This window comes from Theobroma cacao, chromosome 3 (assembly GCF_000208745.1).
Source record: "Theobroma cacao cultivar B97-61/B2 chromosome 3, Criollo_cocoa_genome_V2, whole genome shotgun sequence".
NCBI classification, from domain to species: Eukaryota; Viridiplantae; Streptophyta; class Magnoliopsida; order Malvales; family Malvaceae; genus Theobroma; species Theobroma cacao.
This window is the reverse complement of record NC_030852.1, coordinates 24694083-24713530: the sequence shown is the minus strand read 5'-3', so window position 1 is coordinate 24713530 and position 19448 is coordinate 24694083. Positions and strand designations below refer to the sequence as shown.

The 19448-nt window shown below is 32.1% G+C and overlaps 1 protein-coding gene and 1 long non-coding RNA gene across 2 annotated transcripts; both read left to right on the top strand.

Annotated features, from left to right (window-relative positions):
• LOC108661316 lies at positions 5198-6848 on the top strand. The gene is made up of 3 exons (XR_001927074.1): positions 5198-5227; positions 5886-5959; positions 6743-6848. It is a non-coding gene; the product is annotated as an uncharacterized LOC108661316 (long non-coding RNA).
• Positions 13652-14930, top strand: LOC18604936. The gene has a single exon (XM_007037648.2). The coding sequence runs from the start codon at positions 14156-14158 to the stop codon at positions 14639-14641; it is 486 nt and encodes a 161-aa protein (XP_007037710.1). The 5' UTR covers positions 13652-14155; the 3' UTR covers positions 14642-14930.

The following is a 19448-nucleotide window of genomic DNA, read 5'->3' as shown; positions in this document are numbered from 1 at the left end:
TTTTTTCCTTTCACCCAAAAAAAAAAAGGGAAAATAAAAATTCTTATGTTTCCTTTAGGAAAGAAATAAAAGGAATAAATTAATAAATATTAATTGGATGTTTTTTGTTTGAAATTTTATGTTCTTTTTACTCATTTCTTCCTTCAAAAATGAAAAGGGAACCGGGAGGGAAGGAAATAAAAGAAAATTATATGAAAGGAAGGAAAAAGAAAAGAAACTAAAAAGAATTAAAGATTTTGATGTTTGAAATTTTTATTTTTTATTTGACATAGAATTTTTATCTTTAATTAATCTTAATTAGGTTGTTTTATAATAAACAAATCGAATAAAATTATCTGATAATTCTATGTTGGAAAAAACAGATAAAAATAAAAGAAATAACAAAAGATTGAACTAAGCCATTTATATAATAAAAGTAATAGAGCATGTTGCAAATTGAAATATTCTTACTTTTTTATCCTTCTTGAGAATTCATATAAGAAATTATGATTTGAAATAATTTAAAATTTTTTATATTATGAAATGTAGACATTTCACCAAACTACTTATATAATTTTTGAAATAAAAAGATCGCACCCCTAAATGAATCTACGGTGAAATTTTAGCGGAAGTTAATCCTTTCCACCGTTACAACTTTGATGATTCAATTTGGAAAAAAACAAAAGCAGTAATGATTTGACAATGCGACCACATGAATTTGACACGTTATAGAGTTTGATATGGTCGTTAATGCATTACAAAAGATGAAATATAATTTTTAACAATTTAATGTTAATTTATTTGTTTATATTTAAAAATATTTTTAAAATTTTATTAGATAAATTTAATAATTTAACTTTTTGTGGGAATAGGAATTGTTCACAGTAAGTATGTTAATGAATAATATATATATTCTTTTCTAAGTTATTGGGAGGTGAGCATATGAATATTTTAATTTATTTTTAATTGCAAAAACTTGTCTTACGAATTATCTTTTATTTACATAACAATATTTTCACTCTCGTTGTTATGAAGTAGCTATTAAAACCTTTCACAAAAATTACACGTTCAAAAACCCTTTAACTTTGATGATGCCTCAAGAATAAAGAAAAAAAAGTTTTTACTTTTTTTTATTATTTAGAAAATAACTCACGTTCACTTTTGATTGTATGTGAAAAACCACTACGTCTGTTCAATATTTATAGACATATTAGAAATATAGAGATAGAATATTTCTTTTAAATTTAAGTAAATTAAATTTAAATATAATCGATCCTTATTTGAATTTAAACAAATTAAATTTATATATAATGGATTATTACATAGATAATTCTTATTTAAATTTAAATAAATTAAATTTAAATTTATATCTTATCTCAAACGTTTTTCAATTATTCAATTAAAAAATATCATAACAATATCCAACATTAATTAATTAAATATTTTTAAATTATTCACATATAATTAACAAAGTTGCATGATATGTCGATGCACCACATTTAAATGCAATATCTCACACTCGTACACATTGGCATCAACTTATACCATTATCAATTTAACTCATTCTCCATTTATTGTTAGGGAAAACAGAACGTGCGACCAACGAGAAAATAAAAGTACTAGTGAGCAGTGAGATATTAAGTTACCATCTTACTAATGTAACATTGCTCAAGTTCTCGTCATACCGTAAATCATTTTAATCACACAATATTTTGCATCTCTGATCCCTTATATATGTAAGAGTTATGCAAAATCGCCTGATATGTCTAAACTCATAATTATATCTAATAACTAATGTTTTATAATCGTTTGGGCAATGAGTTATAGACCATGTATTGGAGATAGATAATGACTCTTCCTTCGATACTCATGTCAATCCATGAAGATTTGATTGCTTTCCTAGTCATGTTTCCCTATATCATATCATTTTTGACCCTTGCAAATCATGCTAATGTAGTAACACCAAATCTCAACTTCATATCATAGATTTAAGTCCCAAAGGGTACAAGATTTGGACTACCTAAGTTCTTAGGGCTCACACAATGATGAAGCAATGATCTATTCAATCACTCTCTTCCATTAGTCAACCAGTAGCACATACAGTATGAAATGTATGTTATGGTGAATCTTCCATTTAGGGTTTGTCACGTCAAAACCACCATACAGATCTTGGTCCAATCTCTACAAAAAGGATTGATCACCTAAGATTCAAATCCGACTATCACTAGCTCCATGGAGTGTGGATAATCTCCATTTCCATTCTTATGAGCCTTTTATTGGCTCTAAGTCAAGGTGACATTGCTAAGATCCTTGCTCATAACTCATGTGACAAGGAGATCACAAAATGCATGGTACTTTGTGATTGTTTAAGTCTCATCCCACACGCTACTGCTACATTGGTGTGATTATCTTGTGTGAGAGGAATAATCTATAAAGCTAGGTGACAATAATCATTTTAGATATATGCCTTAATTAATCAATAACATTTGATCAAATAAGTCAACACAGACTTAATTTATTAATTCAAAAACAATATTACATGAATATCAAATACGTAATAACCCTAAACCCCTAATATGCTTTTGGAAAGCATTTCTAACAATAAGTTTAGTGAATGGCTCTACTAACATATTAGTTGTGGAAATGTACTTAAACACAACAAAACCTTGTGCAATGATGTCACGAATGTAGTGATAGTGAGTATCAATGTGTTTAGCTTTTCCATGGTACTCAGGATCCTTTGTATAAACTATGGCTACTGTGTTGTCGTAATAAAGTACAACAGCTTCACTAAAATGCCTTGTAATGTTCAAGCTTTGCAAGAATCTCCTTAAGTAAACTACCTCCTGTACTACAATGTAACATGCTACATACTTTGCTTCCATAATAAATAGAGCAGTACAAAGCTGTTTCTTGCTACTCCAAGAGATAGCTCCGTCTCCAAGTATAAAAGCATATCTTGAAGTAGACTTTTGATTATCCTTGTCACCGTCATGATCAGCATCACTATATTTGACCAATTTTAGACTTCCATCTTGATAACACAAAGCCAAATTAGAGGTTTTTCTTAGATATCTTGGTATCCTTTTGACTATAGCCCAGGGCAATCTTAGGATTACTTTGGTATCAACTGACCATACCAACCGTAAAGCATATGTTTGGTCGAGTACACATCATAGTGTACATAAGACTTCCAACATCACTTGCGTATGGTATGTTTGCCTTTTGTTTCTTTTTTTATTCAGTTTTAGGACATTGTTCCATACTGAGATATAAGCCTTTCTCTATTGGAGTGTCTATAAGCTTGGAGTTCTACATACGGAATTGTTCTAAGACCTTTGAATGTAATTTTCTTGAAACAAACTCAAGAACTTCTTCGAATGATTTCTCGAGATCTTAAGCTCGAAAAAGTATTCTGCTTATCCCATGTTCTTCATCTCGAAAGTGGAGGACAACCATTTCGGAGTGGTGACAATTAACTTCATGTCATTCCCAAATAATGCGATCATCCACATCTAATAAAAGGATAAGGAACTTATTCCTTAATCTCTTTACATATACACAATGATCCTTTTCAATCATCATAAAGCTTATGGAAATGATGGCTTGACGAAAACGAAGATACCATTGTCGAGATTATTGTTTTAAGCCATAGATAGAACGTTTCAAGCGACATACCTTGTGTTCTTTTCCTTTTCGGCTTGAAAATCAATTGGTTGATTCATATAAATCTCCTCATCAATTTCTTTATTAAGAAATGCAGTTTTAACATCTATTTGGAACAATTCCAAATCTAAATGTGCCACTATAACTAGGATAAGCGAATTAACGCAAATCTAATCACAGGAGAAAATGTCTTTTCATAGTCCACACTCTCTTTTCGAGTATAACCTTTTGCCACTAAACGAGCCTTATATTTGTCAATTGATCTATCCGCTTTACGTTGTACCTTCAAAACCCATTTGTTTTTGATGACCTTATGCCTAGATGGAAGGTTAACTAACTCTCATATTTGGTTTTTAATCATGGATTTCATTTCATCTTCCATAGCAAAAGCCACTTGTTTGATGATGGCAAGTTTAAAGCTTACTCATAGGAAGATGGTTCATCAAAATCCACAGAAATACTTAAAAAAGACTGACATTCTATCTCGAATCGTTTACAGGGTCTTTGTTCATGTTCACTTTTTTGCAATAATGAATCTTGGTGGAGCTCAAGTGGTGTACTCCCACTGACCTCAACAGTCTCTTAGATAGGATGTGTTTTCACATCCATTTTTTTATATTGGGATACACTTTCTTGAGACTCCTCAATCTCATAAAACTCAAGGCTTTCTTTAACCTCACTTATGCTTGGGAAGTCATCTTTTAAAAAGTCAACACCACGAGATTACATCTCAATTAGCCTTCCATTAGGGTGTTCCCCATACATCATGTAGTCTTTAAAATGTTCTAAGTTTCTAATAAATACACATTTATTAGCTTTAAGGCCAAGTTTCCCATACTTATGAGATGAGTGATGCCAAACCCTGCTTTGTAAAATAATTATAATGTCATTCACATGCTCGATAGAATGTTTGTATATTTAGGAAGTTCGAGAAATCGTTAAAAGACGATATTGCCCCTATGGGTACAATTGAGTCGATTAAGCCTCGAACTAGTTCAAATAGGAATTTTAAGGTGAAATTAAGAGTTTCACAGTTCAGGGATGACTCAAAATGGTAATTCGGAGTTTGAGGATCAATTCGGAGTCAAACCGAAATTTTCACTATATAGGGGTAAAATCGTAATTTTTCCACTCGCGGATAAAATTTGAGATTTTGAGAGAATTTAGATCACATTTGAAAAATTGGAGAATGATATGAGTATAAGGGATGAAAAATATGTTTATGGATAATTTTTCAGTTTTTGGGGTAAAAATGTAATTTTTCACTGTACGGGGGTAAAAGTGTAATTTTTAAAAATTTACTCCACTAAAACTTTGAAAAAGTCTAGAAATTTCATGAAAGACATGGATAAGTGAAGAGGATTGAGTGGTAGAAAAAGAAAGTCAAAAAGATGGCTAGAAAAAAATAAAATAATAAAATAATAATATTTTATTAAGCCTATTAAAAGGCTTGAAAATTTCAGAATTCTTCATTGGGAGGGTCAGCCAAAGCCAGTAGGAGAGAGAGAGAAACAAGAACAAACCCTAGAGTGAGAAAATTCAAAGAAAAAGTGTGATTTTTCAAGGAATCAAGTGTTTAAAGGTATGATTGTTCAAGCTTAGCTTAAGATTTATCATTTTCATGTATTTCTCCTTATTTTTCATGGTTAAATTATGTGTTTTGATGATGGATTCAAATCTGATCATATGAGTTTAGAGAGAGAAAGTTGTTAGATTAATTTGATTTTGAACTATGTTAGTGTTTAGTGTTAGTTTAGCATGTTTATGAGTAAAACAACAAGAAAAATATTTAATTTCTCTATGAATTTCTCTCGGCCGAATCTAGCCAATGGTGTGTGAGGATGATGTTGACTTTATTTTAAGAGAATTAGATGGAAAAATGATGAATTATGAGGTTGGAAATTAAATGGGAATTTTTGGTGCAAAAAATTAAAATTTTTACCCACTAGGGGTAAAAGCGTAATTTGTGATCCGAACTGATAAATTGGACCACATTCACAGTCATTGAGGTATTGTGGATATAATTGGATAATTGAAATTGAAATGGATAGAATTGGAGTTGAATTGGAGATTTTAAAAATTTACATCTTGTATAGGCGAGTTAGGTCGGATACTGTGATTAAGCGATTGTCCAAACATTTCACACCCTATCTAGTGCATACGTATGGATAAGAGCCTGAAATAATATATATTGATTTGACACAAATTATTGAATTTTTTGTGTCATGTATTGTGGATAGGTGGTGAGCTATTTGATACGGGTAAAAGACTACACTCGAGAACCGAGAATAGGAGTATATCTACTCCTAGTACAGTGAGTAAACTTACTATTGTCTTAATTATCTAGAGTAGATTTATTTAATTGTGTGATTTTATGAAAAAATGGTTTAATTGGAAAATTATTGTGTTTTATGGGAAAATGGGATTTTATAAAATTTTTGAAAATTTAATAATGATTTCAAAAATAAAGTAATTGGAGACCTATACTATGATTGTGTTGTTTATCCATGATTTTACATTAAATGGCTTATGATAAATATGGGTATGACTGGTTATTTTTATGATTTAAAGAATATGTGAACTACTTTGATTTGCCTTAAATGTGTTGAGTGAGCCATGTCATACTATTGTGATTTTATTAGTTGGTGGATTATAAAGTGGGCACTGCAGTGACGGGGGTTCCATGGGCCAGCCTAATTAGAGGGGCACGGTTCCCAATTATTGAGCTTACCTCGATTGAAGAGGCGCGTAGGATAACTCCCGAGGTAGGATTTGAGTACACTTCACGTTGGCCACCACGTGAAACTGGGACTCAGCCAACGTCAAGGAACAATTGTGTTGTCAGAGGTGAAATGTGTTTGTGTGTGTGACAATAAACAGCCTTGGCGGTCTTGGTAAGATGCCTTCGCGGGGTATCCCCGAGAATGGATTTTTGGCAAGGGCCAAGTTTTTGAAAAGTACATAAGCCATGTTGAGTAATTGGATGAAATCCAATTATTTAATTGTCTCATATTACTCGATTTTAGATTACTTTGATCATGTCTGTCTACTCACTGAGATTTTATAATCTCACCCCTTCTTTCTATACATTTTTCAGGCTCAGAATAGGTAGTAGACTGTCAATTACATCGAGAAGTAAATTTCGGAGTTGCATCCTAGAAAACAAGGTTATAGACTTAAACCTTCTCAGTTATTTGGGGGCCCACGTGTTATTGTAATTTAAATTGCATACTCCAGTTTTCTATATTACAGTATGTATAAATTTATTTTGTTTTTATGTGCAGAAAATTAATTTTTGATATTTCAAAAATTTATATATATATATATTGTTTTACATTAAAATAGATTATTTTAATTAATATTTTTATTTTATTTTATTATTCAAAAAAAAAGAAAAAAGAAAAAAGAGAGAGGAATGGAAAAATTGGTACAAAAGCCTTGCAAGGTCTCGAAAGGCATTCGGGAGAAGAATGTCCATCGAGGCTTCGCGGCGATTGTCACGGGCTCGATGGGAGTTTCGGATCGTGACAAGTGATGTACGTATCTTGTTGATCCCTAAGGATGTAAGCCTTCCAAATTGGGCTTACTTTCGTTCCATAACTCATATGGAGTTGTGGGAACAGATTTTGAGGGTACACGATGAAGGATGTATGTTATGGTCAAAAGGGCATCCCCCTAAAAATTTATTAGAAGGTTAGCTTGTGCTATCATCGACTTAACCATGTCTAATAAAGTACAATTCTTTCTCTTTGCAACATCGTTTTGTTGTGGAGTTCTTGATATCGTTAATGTCAATGTATTCCCTTTTCCTCACATAATTCTTTAAACTGATCAAATAAGTATTCACGACCTCTATCAGTGTGAAAAACCTTAAGTTTCTTTTTTTTTCTAATTCTCATCCTCTACCATAAAGTGTTTGAAATAATTCAAAGCTTTATAACAGTGAGAAAATAGAAATATGGATCCACACCATTAGTAATCATCTATGAATGTAATGAAATAGGATACACCATTGCGCATTTTTACATTCATAAGCCCACAAATGTCTAAATAGACAAGTTCTAGAAGATGGGTGGCCCTTTTAGCCTTCCCGAAAGGTTTTCTGCTGGACATACTAGTAAGACATGGCTCACATGTAAGAAGTTTAATTTTAACAAGTAAGCCCAACAGCCCTTCTTTATCCAATCTGGACATTCTATGCTGCCTAATATATTCTAATCTAGCATGCCATTTCATAAAATCATTTATAACATCAGAAGAAGAATTTAAAACAAAAGCAACATCATTATTAGAATTCAAATCTAACATAATCAAACCATCTTGAAAATAACCATGACCAACAAACATGTTTTCAAGAAAAATAGACAAACTATAATTCTCAAAAGTAAAATTAAATCCTAAATCCATCAATGTTAAAATTGAAAGTAGATTACATCGTACAGATGAAGTATGAAGCACATCATGTAGGACCCATTTTCCCCTATTGTGCATTATGAGTTGGTAGGTTCCTACTCTTAAGACCTCTTTTGTGCTTCATTCCCCATCATGACAAAGTGTCTACTTGTTGGTAAACGATGGTAATCTACATATATATCATGCACGGTTGTAGTTTATGTGCTTGGATGCTCTTGTATCTACAATCCAACCAAGGAGAGAATGGGCTATAAACACATAAGAACATACATAAGTTCTAAAGCAATTTAGAAAACGAATATTCTTAGGCTTAGTGCACTCTTGAGCAAAATGTTTCTTTTTACCACAGTTAAGGCATTTCAACTTGGACTTATCCTTTTTCCCACCACGTTTACCTCTTTGGCGTTTGGTGACTCCATCACTTTTAAGCCTTAGATTCCTAGTTTTTTTCTTTTTTTGTTGTGTCTTTTGCTAAGGAACATACCTTTTGCGATTTTTACCTTGAGCTATCAGGGCATTGTTGTGAATAGCTTCTTTACACTCTACCTCAAGCTCTAGATGACAGAAAATATCATTAAAAGTCTTTATCCATTCATTGTGTGTTAATACAAGCTTAACATATCCCTATGAAGACTGAGGGAGTGACCCGATGACTGTTAAAACCTACTGCTCATCTATGAGATCATAGCTAGTTGCTTTCATCTCTCTTATGATCGTTGACATAGCCCTTAGGTGTTTAGCCATAGTGTGCTTGGTGTTCATCACATATTGATTGTACCTAAGTGTTAAGGCACGAAGCCTCGTAGCTATGGCTCCACTATACTTGAATTTCAGTTGTTCCCATAATTGTTCGATAGTTGGAAAGTTCTCAAACTCCTTAATGAGATCATTATGCATGCAGCTTAACATCCTGTTTGTACTGGATTAAAGCCTACTCTTTCAACAAAATAATTACAATATTATTTTTTATGATATATATAAAAATACATATAATATATCATTAGAAAGGAAATCAAAAATATATAAAAATACATATAATATATCCTTAGAAAGCAAATAAAAAATAAAACATATCTATTACAAAATTGTAGATAATAAATCACATACTGGTAATTTAAATTAAACAAAATCATTACCAAAACAGGCTTTCAAAATATACAAATTCAAAGAATGAAAGCAAGTCAAAACCTGCTCTGATACCATTGTTAGAAAGTGGACTTATCTTTTAAGATGAATATTCCACTCCATTTCTGATCGAAAAAGCTTACCTTACAAATCTTTCTTTGTTCACACAAGGATCTCTTCACTTTTGTTGTTATGGAACGACTACTAGAGTCTTCCACAATAAATTACATATACGTTTCAAACCCTCTGACCTTGATGGTGCCTCAAGAATGAAGAGAAAAAGAGAGAAAAGAGTTTTTGGTTTTTTTTTTTTAACTTATACAACAACTCACGTTCACTCTTGGTTGTATGTGAAAAATCAGTACCTCTGTTCACTATTTATAAACGTATTAAGGATATAGATAAATGATATTTCTTTTAAATTTAAATAAATTAAATTTAAATGTAATCAATCCTTATTTAAATTTAAACAAATAAAATTTAAATTTATATCATATCCCAAACGTTTTTAAATTATTTGATTAAGAAATATAAGAATAATATCCAACATTAATTAATTAAATATTTATTAATTATTCACAAATAATTCACAAAGTTGCATGCCATGTGGATGCACCACATTTAAATGCAACATTTACCTCGAACCCTATAAACACTGGATTTAAATTTTTGAAATTACTACTCACACCCATATATCTAAATGCTATCCATTAAATAGTTGAACGTATTAAATATTAATTAAAATCTATTTTAAATCAATTTTTATCTTATTAATGAAAATTGAATTAATAAATTAAAATTAACTCATAAAAAATAAATTGAAGTTTAAAATCAATTTTAAAAAATTTAATGAATTTTAATAAGCATTACACTAATTATAATCAATTTATAAATAAAATATTAATAAATAATTAAAATTTAATATTATAAATTATTATTTATAATTAAATTTAAATAATGAATATCCTAATATCACTATTCAAATCCTCGAACTCGTTTATAGACTATTTTAATCTTATCTAATGATAAGATACTCCTAATGCACAAGATGTTAATTCAAAAAAAAAATAAAAAATCTCATGCGAGAAAAATTAAAATTATAATAAATATAAGTGAAATTTTTTTTTAATTATATAGAGAGAGAGAGATACAGTATTATTCAAATATTTTTCATTATGATTCTCAATGCCATTTCATTCCAAAATGCCTATCCTACAAGTAACCTTTGGATGTGGTCAAATTGAATGATTCTGAGTTGATCTACATCTCATGTCAGGCTTCTTTAATTGCTACCCAAGAGGAACAGAGACCTACATTTTTCAACTTGTCACGCATCTGCCACGTCACCACTGAATTGGCTTCACTCATTCCCCTTTCTATATATCTGTGATTTTCTTTCTCATTATGATCTGGAAGGCATTAATTTCTTGATGTTCCTTTCATTTAATTGTGGAAATTAATTGGAAGTCATATCATTGCTACTAGCAATAGTTTCAATTCATTTTCATGTCATTTCAATCTGCATGCTAATTTATACCTTATACAATCAATCAATAAAAAGCATTCATTGCTCTCATTTAGAGTAACATTTTTTTAATTTAATATTGGATTGCAGATATTTTTTATTAAAAAATTTAGATTTGAATTCTTTTCTTCCCTTCTTTTATTGAAAAGTTTAGACATAACTCTATTGATCACATATTATATATTTTTTTTCCTATCAGAAGAATAGTAAGGAATGTGAATACTTATCTAAGTTCAATCCCAAACTTAATTACTGCATATCATAAATATCCTTTTTCCATCGAAGTAAGAGGTCCAACTCATGCATTGACAAACACAGTGTATTTAAATAGCACAGAGTTGATTTAATTAAAAGCTAAACTTACATTTTCCTTAAGTTTTAATTCCATATATATACCTTTTTTAAAAATATTTTTTAATACTATGATAGATTTGAGAGAGGAATAAATTTAAAACTAGGATTTTTCTTCTTAAATGTGAAGCAGGGCTTTCAATTAAATCATGTATCAACTATAATATATTGTATCTACACTTGCATCAAAATGAAAATGAAACTGATAGTTAATAAGTAGTAAATAAGGTGGCTTCTTCCTTGAAGACGGTCCAATTGTGGGAGTAGTAGCATAGTCAAGAGATTATAAATGGAAAAGTAGATATAGATAGAGGTGTTTAAAGGTCGTATAAAAATATTATTTGTATAGTTTTAATAATAAAAATAATAATTAATTGGATGAATTGAGTAGGGCTTGAGTTTGGTGTTTAAAATGAGAAGTTGAATAAGTTTAGTCTGATTCATGATTATGAACACCTTCAGGTGTAGTATAAGAGGAAGAAGAGGATAGATGAAGAAAAAGAAAAAGCTAAAAAGAAACTTGGGTGGGAAAACGAAGAAAGTGATGCTAATGGCTAACCAACCAAATTGACAAAAGTCGCACTGCTTTACACTTGAAGGTCTACATGACAACACCCAAGTTTTACATATAAATATAAATAAAGTCGTCAAGTTGTAGATAAGTCTCCTTATTTTATAAATTTTAACTTTTCAAAATTAAAATTTGAACTCAAAATAATTTTTAAATTGAAATTCCAAGTTTTAATCATTAAATGTATATCGCAATGCCCAAACTAAAATCGACAATTCTATATATTACGTTATAAAAAAAAATGATGATATAGTTCTAACATGTAAAAGAAACCCAAGAAAGAAAACATGAAATGGGGGCTTGACTCATGAGTAGTATAGTATTTGTTTTCATCCCATTGTCTCCATGTGATATATGACACATTTTTAATGCAGATATGTATATCGTATATAGAAATTAGCAGCGGGGTGAAATGAAAGCGTGAAAGTAAGTAGAGAGAGCGAGAAAGAGAGGGAATCAGATCTCCAGCTTTGAAAAGGTTGTCCTTTAGCAAGCAAACCCCGTGTCCTGAGTCCCGACGTGGAGCCCAAGAGAAGAGCAGCTCAAGATGTAAACCTCCAAAAGGACAAGCAACAGGAATAATGCATGGGCCTTTTCTGTCTGGTAATACCACGTAATAAGTCATGGGAGAGAAATTGAAAAGTGGGGAACAGCTACAAATCATGCTTAGAAGCATGGGGACAACGGGTGCCCCAACCCACTGGATTTGAACTCTCTCTTAACTTCCTTTTGTCATCGCCCTTCTTATCAACAGGGGACCCCCCCACCCAAAGTATACTCAATTATCTCCGCTAAATTACATCACTAAACCAAGCTATTGCTTTTCTCACTTGATTGAAATTTTGGAGCATAGTATATGGTTTAAGAGAATGATCCTCCCAAATTAATACACGTCTCTCTCTCTATAATTGATTTATTGATTATCTATTCAAGTCAAAGCAGTGAGCATTTTGAAATTTTTTGGTTGGATTTTATTAGAGAGAAAGAGGGTTGTTTACTTGAAAAGTCCAACTAGTGGATATAATTATATGAAAAAATAATGAAGTAATGATAATATTGAAGTGCAGTAACCCCAAAAGTTTGATATAGTTATAGTAGTAGTTAGTTTTGCATCATGTTTCCAGCACAGGCCCGCATGCTAGCTCGACATAAAAAGTCAAAAATGTACAATGACAAGACTGGGAGATAATGTGAAATGAGACGCAAAAATTGCATTACCAAAACTTTAGAGCGGAAGAATCCACCATGAGATAGGAAAGTGTGCAAGTTATGAGAGAAAACATACAATTGGAGTTTGAGATAAAAGGAGGCCCATCGACCATCTCAAAACATGTATAAAAATTAAAAAAAAAAAGAGACAAAGGTCATTTCAACAGTGAATGCAGAAGTAAATTCTGGAAGTTATCTGTCTGATCACTGTAATTTCACCCATCAGCGCTCAGTACTTGAAAATTAAAAATGTATCCTTCAGACTAGTCCCTAACATGGTTTCCAGCCAATTGATTCATTTGTAATGAAAGCATGTTTAATCGGCAACTTAATTTGTCTATTGAGGTTTACAGGACATAGATTGTATAAATTTTGAACCCAAAATGAAAAAAGGGGATATCTTTTAAATCTAAGATATAGTAAGTAAAATGACAAAAGATGGTCAAGGACAGTGGTAGAAAATCGTGGTGACTCACTTTTTATAACTCTAGAAGAAAATAACTGGATTTCGAAAAAGACCTTATATTCCTTCAATTGAAAACAAGAGACATAATCCTACTTCCTGAGAAGACAGGCACTATCAAATTAGAGGAGGACAGAAGAGCAGAAGCGGAAAGATACTTGGACAGGTTCCTCTCACATGGTCTCATCTGAAACCTAACTCCAGTTGGGTTTCGTTTAGTATTATTACTTTAATCTATAGTAAAAAGCCTGCTCAAGTTTTAATGAGAGGATAAAGGAGAAATGAAAGGTGTGAAAAGCTATATGGGGTAGTAAAGAGGTCTTGGTCTAGCCTTTTTTAAAACACAGGTCTTATATTCTCCATAGTTTTAGTAGACTGAGCCAATCTGTCTTTGCATTTAAGGCATCCCTTTTTTATTAATGACAAATGCAGAGAAGTAAAGAAGATTGTATCTTCACTTGTGAATACTAATAACCAACAACCCTTGTCCTTTCAAATTCAAGAAACTTTGGTATTTATGCCTTTTGTAAGATGGATTTCACTTTCTTTGACAGCTTCTAGCTGTCTTCTGCTGATTCCAAGTCAGAGAATTAATGGGTCTATAGATTTCCAGGTGGTGAAATTATCCTAGCCATTTAAGATAGTGTGGTTTTGTGTAGCTTTCAAAAAGTGAGATGGGTATATCTGTTCCTTGTCTAGAAAGATGGTTTGGACAGGGAGAGGAACGTTTTTCAGGCGTCTAAATACGGCTCCCTAATTTCTTATATTTAAGAACTCAAAGCTTTTGTCATCTACTTGATTTCTTGGTATATATCTCTCTAGTGCTCCCTCCTTCTCCAATCGCCTACAGTGAATGGAGCCTTCCAAAATCCTTGGAGGCACCGAAGAATGCCACAGCAGTGAATCGGGGTGGACAATGTACATTGGTTCCCCCATCCAAGGTGGTGACGACGACGACGACGACGGACACAGTGACGCTGATGCTTATGCTGCCAATTATGGTGGTCATGCTGATGAAACAGAAATCAATCACGAAGCCGACAGTGATGATTCTATGGCTTCTGATGCTTCTTCGGGTCCAAGTCATCAGGGACATCGTTATGGAAATATGGAGGAAGGTCATGGCACGTCCCATCTCAATGACGAGGTTGAGGGGGAAGGCAATTATTACTTGGACAAGGAAGCTAAGAAATCACTGGAGAAGCAAAAGCTTGGAATGAAAAAGAAAGAAGACAAAGAAGATCAGAAAGAGCGGATGACTCTCAAGGCAAAAGGAGCTGCTACTCCTCGAAGTGGTTCCAAGGTAAGAAAAAGCATCTGGCTAGGAAAAAGAAAGTAGAACTAGTTCTTTTTGTCCTTTTTTTCCCCCTTCCAGTTCTTCCGGTGGTTTTGCAGGGATGGTAGCATGTGCTTAAAAAGTGTATCAGATAAAAACCTATCTATATGTTGTGTGTTATCAAAGCTCAGATGTTGGAGTTCAAGCAAGAAACATAACGAACATATTCCCCTCGTAAAAGTAGGTTTAATTATAAGCTTTTCTTTGTGCTCCACTGCTAGCAAGCTTGCAATGGATTTGACATGCCTGCGGCCTGCATTTATATATTTTTATATGACTTTGAATTGTTTTAGTGTATGTATTCCGCGAGCAGGTCTTTACCAGCATTGATAGTTCTAACACTTTTGGTTTAGAAATTAAAAGACTCATTAGTATATGAGCATTTCATTCGCGAATTCGTTTATGTCAAAATATCCTTCTCACATATGTTGACAATTAAGCAGATAGATTTCTGTAATTCACGCCGTGCCACGTTTATCCCTGATGAACACTAATTTAAAGTTGAACAAATGATTGTTTTTTTTTTTTGAAGATTAAAAGTATTTCCATTAAATCAGGTGAAATCCCCTATGTACACATAAAGGAAGGGACTAGGAGAGACTTGGTTCAGGTGCCCTTCCTGAAGCTTGGCATACAAAAAAGCCAGCTGAAAATAAAATACTATATAACTACAAAATATGATATTAGCAAGACTCAAGGAAAAACATTGAACATTTGAACTAAAGCTCCAAAGCCAACAAATCTTGATGAAGCGACAAAAATGAATGTAGCCAAAGTGACCCCTTTGATATCTTGCAGAGAGATGGCAACTATGTGTAAGGTAAAATCATTTAACACTTTTATCTTTTGGTCATCCAGAAAGCGAGGTTCAAAGCTGAAATGGATTAGGCAATTAATGTTGAATCAAGACTTAATTTGGGCTGCAAAATTTTCTAAATGCATCAATGGATCAAATTAGAAGAGGAGATGGAGATATGAAGCCAGTGATTTATTCAATGCAAAGGACTAAATCAATCACCCGCCTAGCTAATATATGTGGAAGTTATTCCTAGAGAAATGACAAAACCTTAGGCAATATAAACCTCAAAATATGTTTTGCCATTCACAGATTATTTTTGTTGTAGAAATGAATGAAGTTTATAACCATGGACAATAATGAAGCAGTCATATTCACACATTCGAAAGTTGAATCCAATAAGAATTGTCCAGAACACAATAGCTCCGAGACATGATGTTCTTTGTATCTTAAGTAGATCGTTTAGCATCATTGCGGGAAAGCAACCGGGGCCAACTGTGGAACAAATATTAGCTCTAAAATGGACAAAATCTACACCAAAAAGTTCATTCAAATGAATAGACAAAGCAACACATCCTGGTGGCTCCAATGGGGACACATTGCCGTGCACGTGGGGTGAAGGGAATTTTAGTAATTCGGCCAAAGATTTTGACAATTCCACGACGGCCAGCCCAACTCACAACAATAGCTCTTGCGTGGAGGGTCCTCGTGAGAGGCAACAATTACGTTGCTTTCAGCTTATGCTGGTTTGCTAACATTGCTTCACCAATTCGGCTTCTTTCTGCTTTGAGCAGTCTCTGTTTCGCTAGCAAACAAATGCAATATTCACGTAAGCTTCCATTCCATAGCCCCCGGATTTTTCTGACAAAAAAAAAAAAACTTCCATTCCATAATAACACATTTTCACAATGATTAAAGTTTGACCAACCCAATCTAAAGCACACTGCAGACTTGTGGTTCATTTAATAATTAATCATAGAATCTTCTGTAGGGTGAAATTTCCGTTTAGTTTAGAAGTTCAAAATGGTAAAATGTGATAAAAGAGGACCAATATAGTTTGCAATTCATTTTCTACAATCTTCCTGCCATAAGGCACAACTAATTGATTGATACAGGGGATGTCTTGTCTGCAGCGGATAAATATTGGCGGAATGGCCTTACTGGATTGTCGAGTGTAGCTTTAGTACGCAGCGAAAAGTTAAGGAAGGGGGGTGAAATTACAGTTAGAGTTTTAAACTATTTACGACATTCATTGCTCGATCCAGAACTTGTATAATTAACAGCAACTGATTCAAACCAAACTGAAAATCAAGCCAAGCATGTTCCACAAGAGCCATTAATGTAATTAAGATTAACTCGTTTAGTCACAAACGGAACTCATGAAAATTAATATCCTAATATTCCAACTGAGGAAGATCAGAAAGTGATTAACAATCATAAAATGCAGGGTGCAAGGCACAATGTGGTAGTAAACGGCCAAAAGTGTAATGCAAAGAGATAACAGGGAGAGGGAGGTGGGGTCCTAATCGAGGCGCAATGGGATTTGCAAAGAGAGCAAGTGACATCATGGCTTGCAATGGCCAATGGACCCGTAAGATCACCGTAAGAAATAATATAGCATTAAAAAGCTCACTACAGGGCATGTGACCACTTGTTGATTTTAGCTATGCATAAATCATTTTCAGGGTTTCCAAGTGCCAATCTCCATTACTGAGGTCGGGCTCCACGGAGCTCGTTCCATCTCCGTAGGGTGACAATGTTGTTTTCCATAAAAAAGAAGACTTTAATTTCGTCAGCCTATGGGAAGATGCATATGCCGAATTTCCATAGCAGAAGCTAGCTAGCTGGCTGGCTATGTCCAGCCTTCCAGATCCTGATCTCACAATTGACAGCCACGAAAGAAAAAGATTTGAGACATGAGAAAAACAAACATTCGAACTTGAACCTGGCAGCATCTCCTCATGACATGTTTCAACTCAAGGAGATAGTCTTAAATGTGTTAACATGGTGAGAGAGTCGCTAGAAGAATAAATTTTGATAACTAAGGAATAATATCTTTGCCTAAATTGCTTTTCTTTGATCCAATTATAGACTCAACTAAAATAACCAACTTGAATTGAACTCTGGTATATCACAAGCAAATTTATTGGTAGGTGAGGTGAAATGAAACAATGAATTAATCAATTTTTACATTTATTGGTGTATTGTTTGGTTAGCTCTATATATCAATCTAAGATTAAGAAAAATAGTTTTTTTTTTACCATTTCCAATGGGGAAACTTTGTCATTAAAGGAACTTCCATAAATTTTATCCAGATTAAAAATTATCATTGATCATAATAATCCTTGGAGGAAGGAAGAAGCTGCCTAGCTATATAAGTTTATGTAGAGAAGAAGGATTTTATAAGTATTTTCAACCTCAATTTCATGTTCGTTCAAGCAGCAGTCTAGGCGAGTATGTTGCCAGTTTAGCAGGTAAATTTTTGGTAGTCCCTGTACCAAAAATTTAAAATTTAATCCTAATTTCATTAAGATATAAGATATTTGTGGGATGTTACGTAATATCCCTCTAAGAAATTAATTAGTGAAATTGTTATGAATGAAAATCAATTGCTGGGAATTTACTTTTAGTTTTAAAGGGGAGGGACGAGCACCCCACTCTGTGATAATAAATTCTACTAACACAAATCTGCCACTTGTGAACTCGTGAACTTTAATGTATGTACCTTGCGGCAATAATTCCATGTATGACATTTTCTCTAATAAGATGATAATCTACTTCAATGTAGTTAAGTAGTATTTGATACTTTACAATGTAATATAATTATAGGTAATGTGATTGCAACAATATGATTGCAGATAATATGATTATAAAGAAGATAACATTATAGTGATATAGAAGCGAAGTAATGATTAAAATGTAAAGGAGATAATGTTGTAGCATTTGGTTTACAAATACTTTGCTGGAAATGTAATGTCAATTTTCAAAATTATCTTTATTTATTAAAATATAAATTTAAAATACTTATATTTTTTTATTGTTAATTTTTATATAATATTATCTCTTAAATATATTTTTAATGTCATATATTTTATTTTCATTTTTTATTATAATCTTATATATTTTATTTTTATTTCTTAATATAATTTTGTATATTATATATTTTATTTTAATTTTTTTTTCCTTTAAAAGATAATATAAATTTTATTGATAATCACCATCCACCATCCACCATCCAACAAAGAATGGTTATTAAGAGTAATAAAGAGACATCTCTCGAAATCTATATAAAAAAACAAATTATAACATTGCAAAATGTCTTTAACAAAGTAATAAAGTTGAAGGGTAAAAATATATTTAATAATAATACATAGTATAATACAATTTGATTGCAATGGTTTTGGAATGCAACTACAATCACATTACATCCATTGGTTGTAACGTGATTGCATTGCAATCTTATATTATAATGTTTTGTTATAAAACAAACACTGCAATATAATTTAATTGGGGACATTACAAGGAATATACTTTTAGGGATGACAACGGGTAGGGTACTTGCTAATTTTGAGGTATTTGAACCCAAACTCGATTAGTATATGGGATTCTCGAACTTTACAATTATCTAAATATTTTTGAAATTTACTACTTGAACCTGAACCCTAATACATACCTACTACCCGATAATTATCCAAACCCGTTTAAAAATCCGATTATGTAAAAAAATTATTAAAATGCCATTCATGGGTATCTAATTACCTAAACTTGAATCCACACTCGTATTTATATACAATAATATTTTCATCCATATTCCATATAATTCACTAATAATTAAATTTATAAAAGCACACAAAAAATAAAATTTAAATTTAAATAATCAAAAATAAATATCTCAAATATCAAGTTAAATAACTAAAAAAAAAATCCAAACACCAACTTAAACAACATTACAATTTCAATTAACCATAAGGGATTGTTATTAATTACATGACATTAAAAAAAAATAGTTAGGTC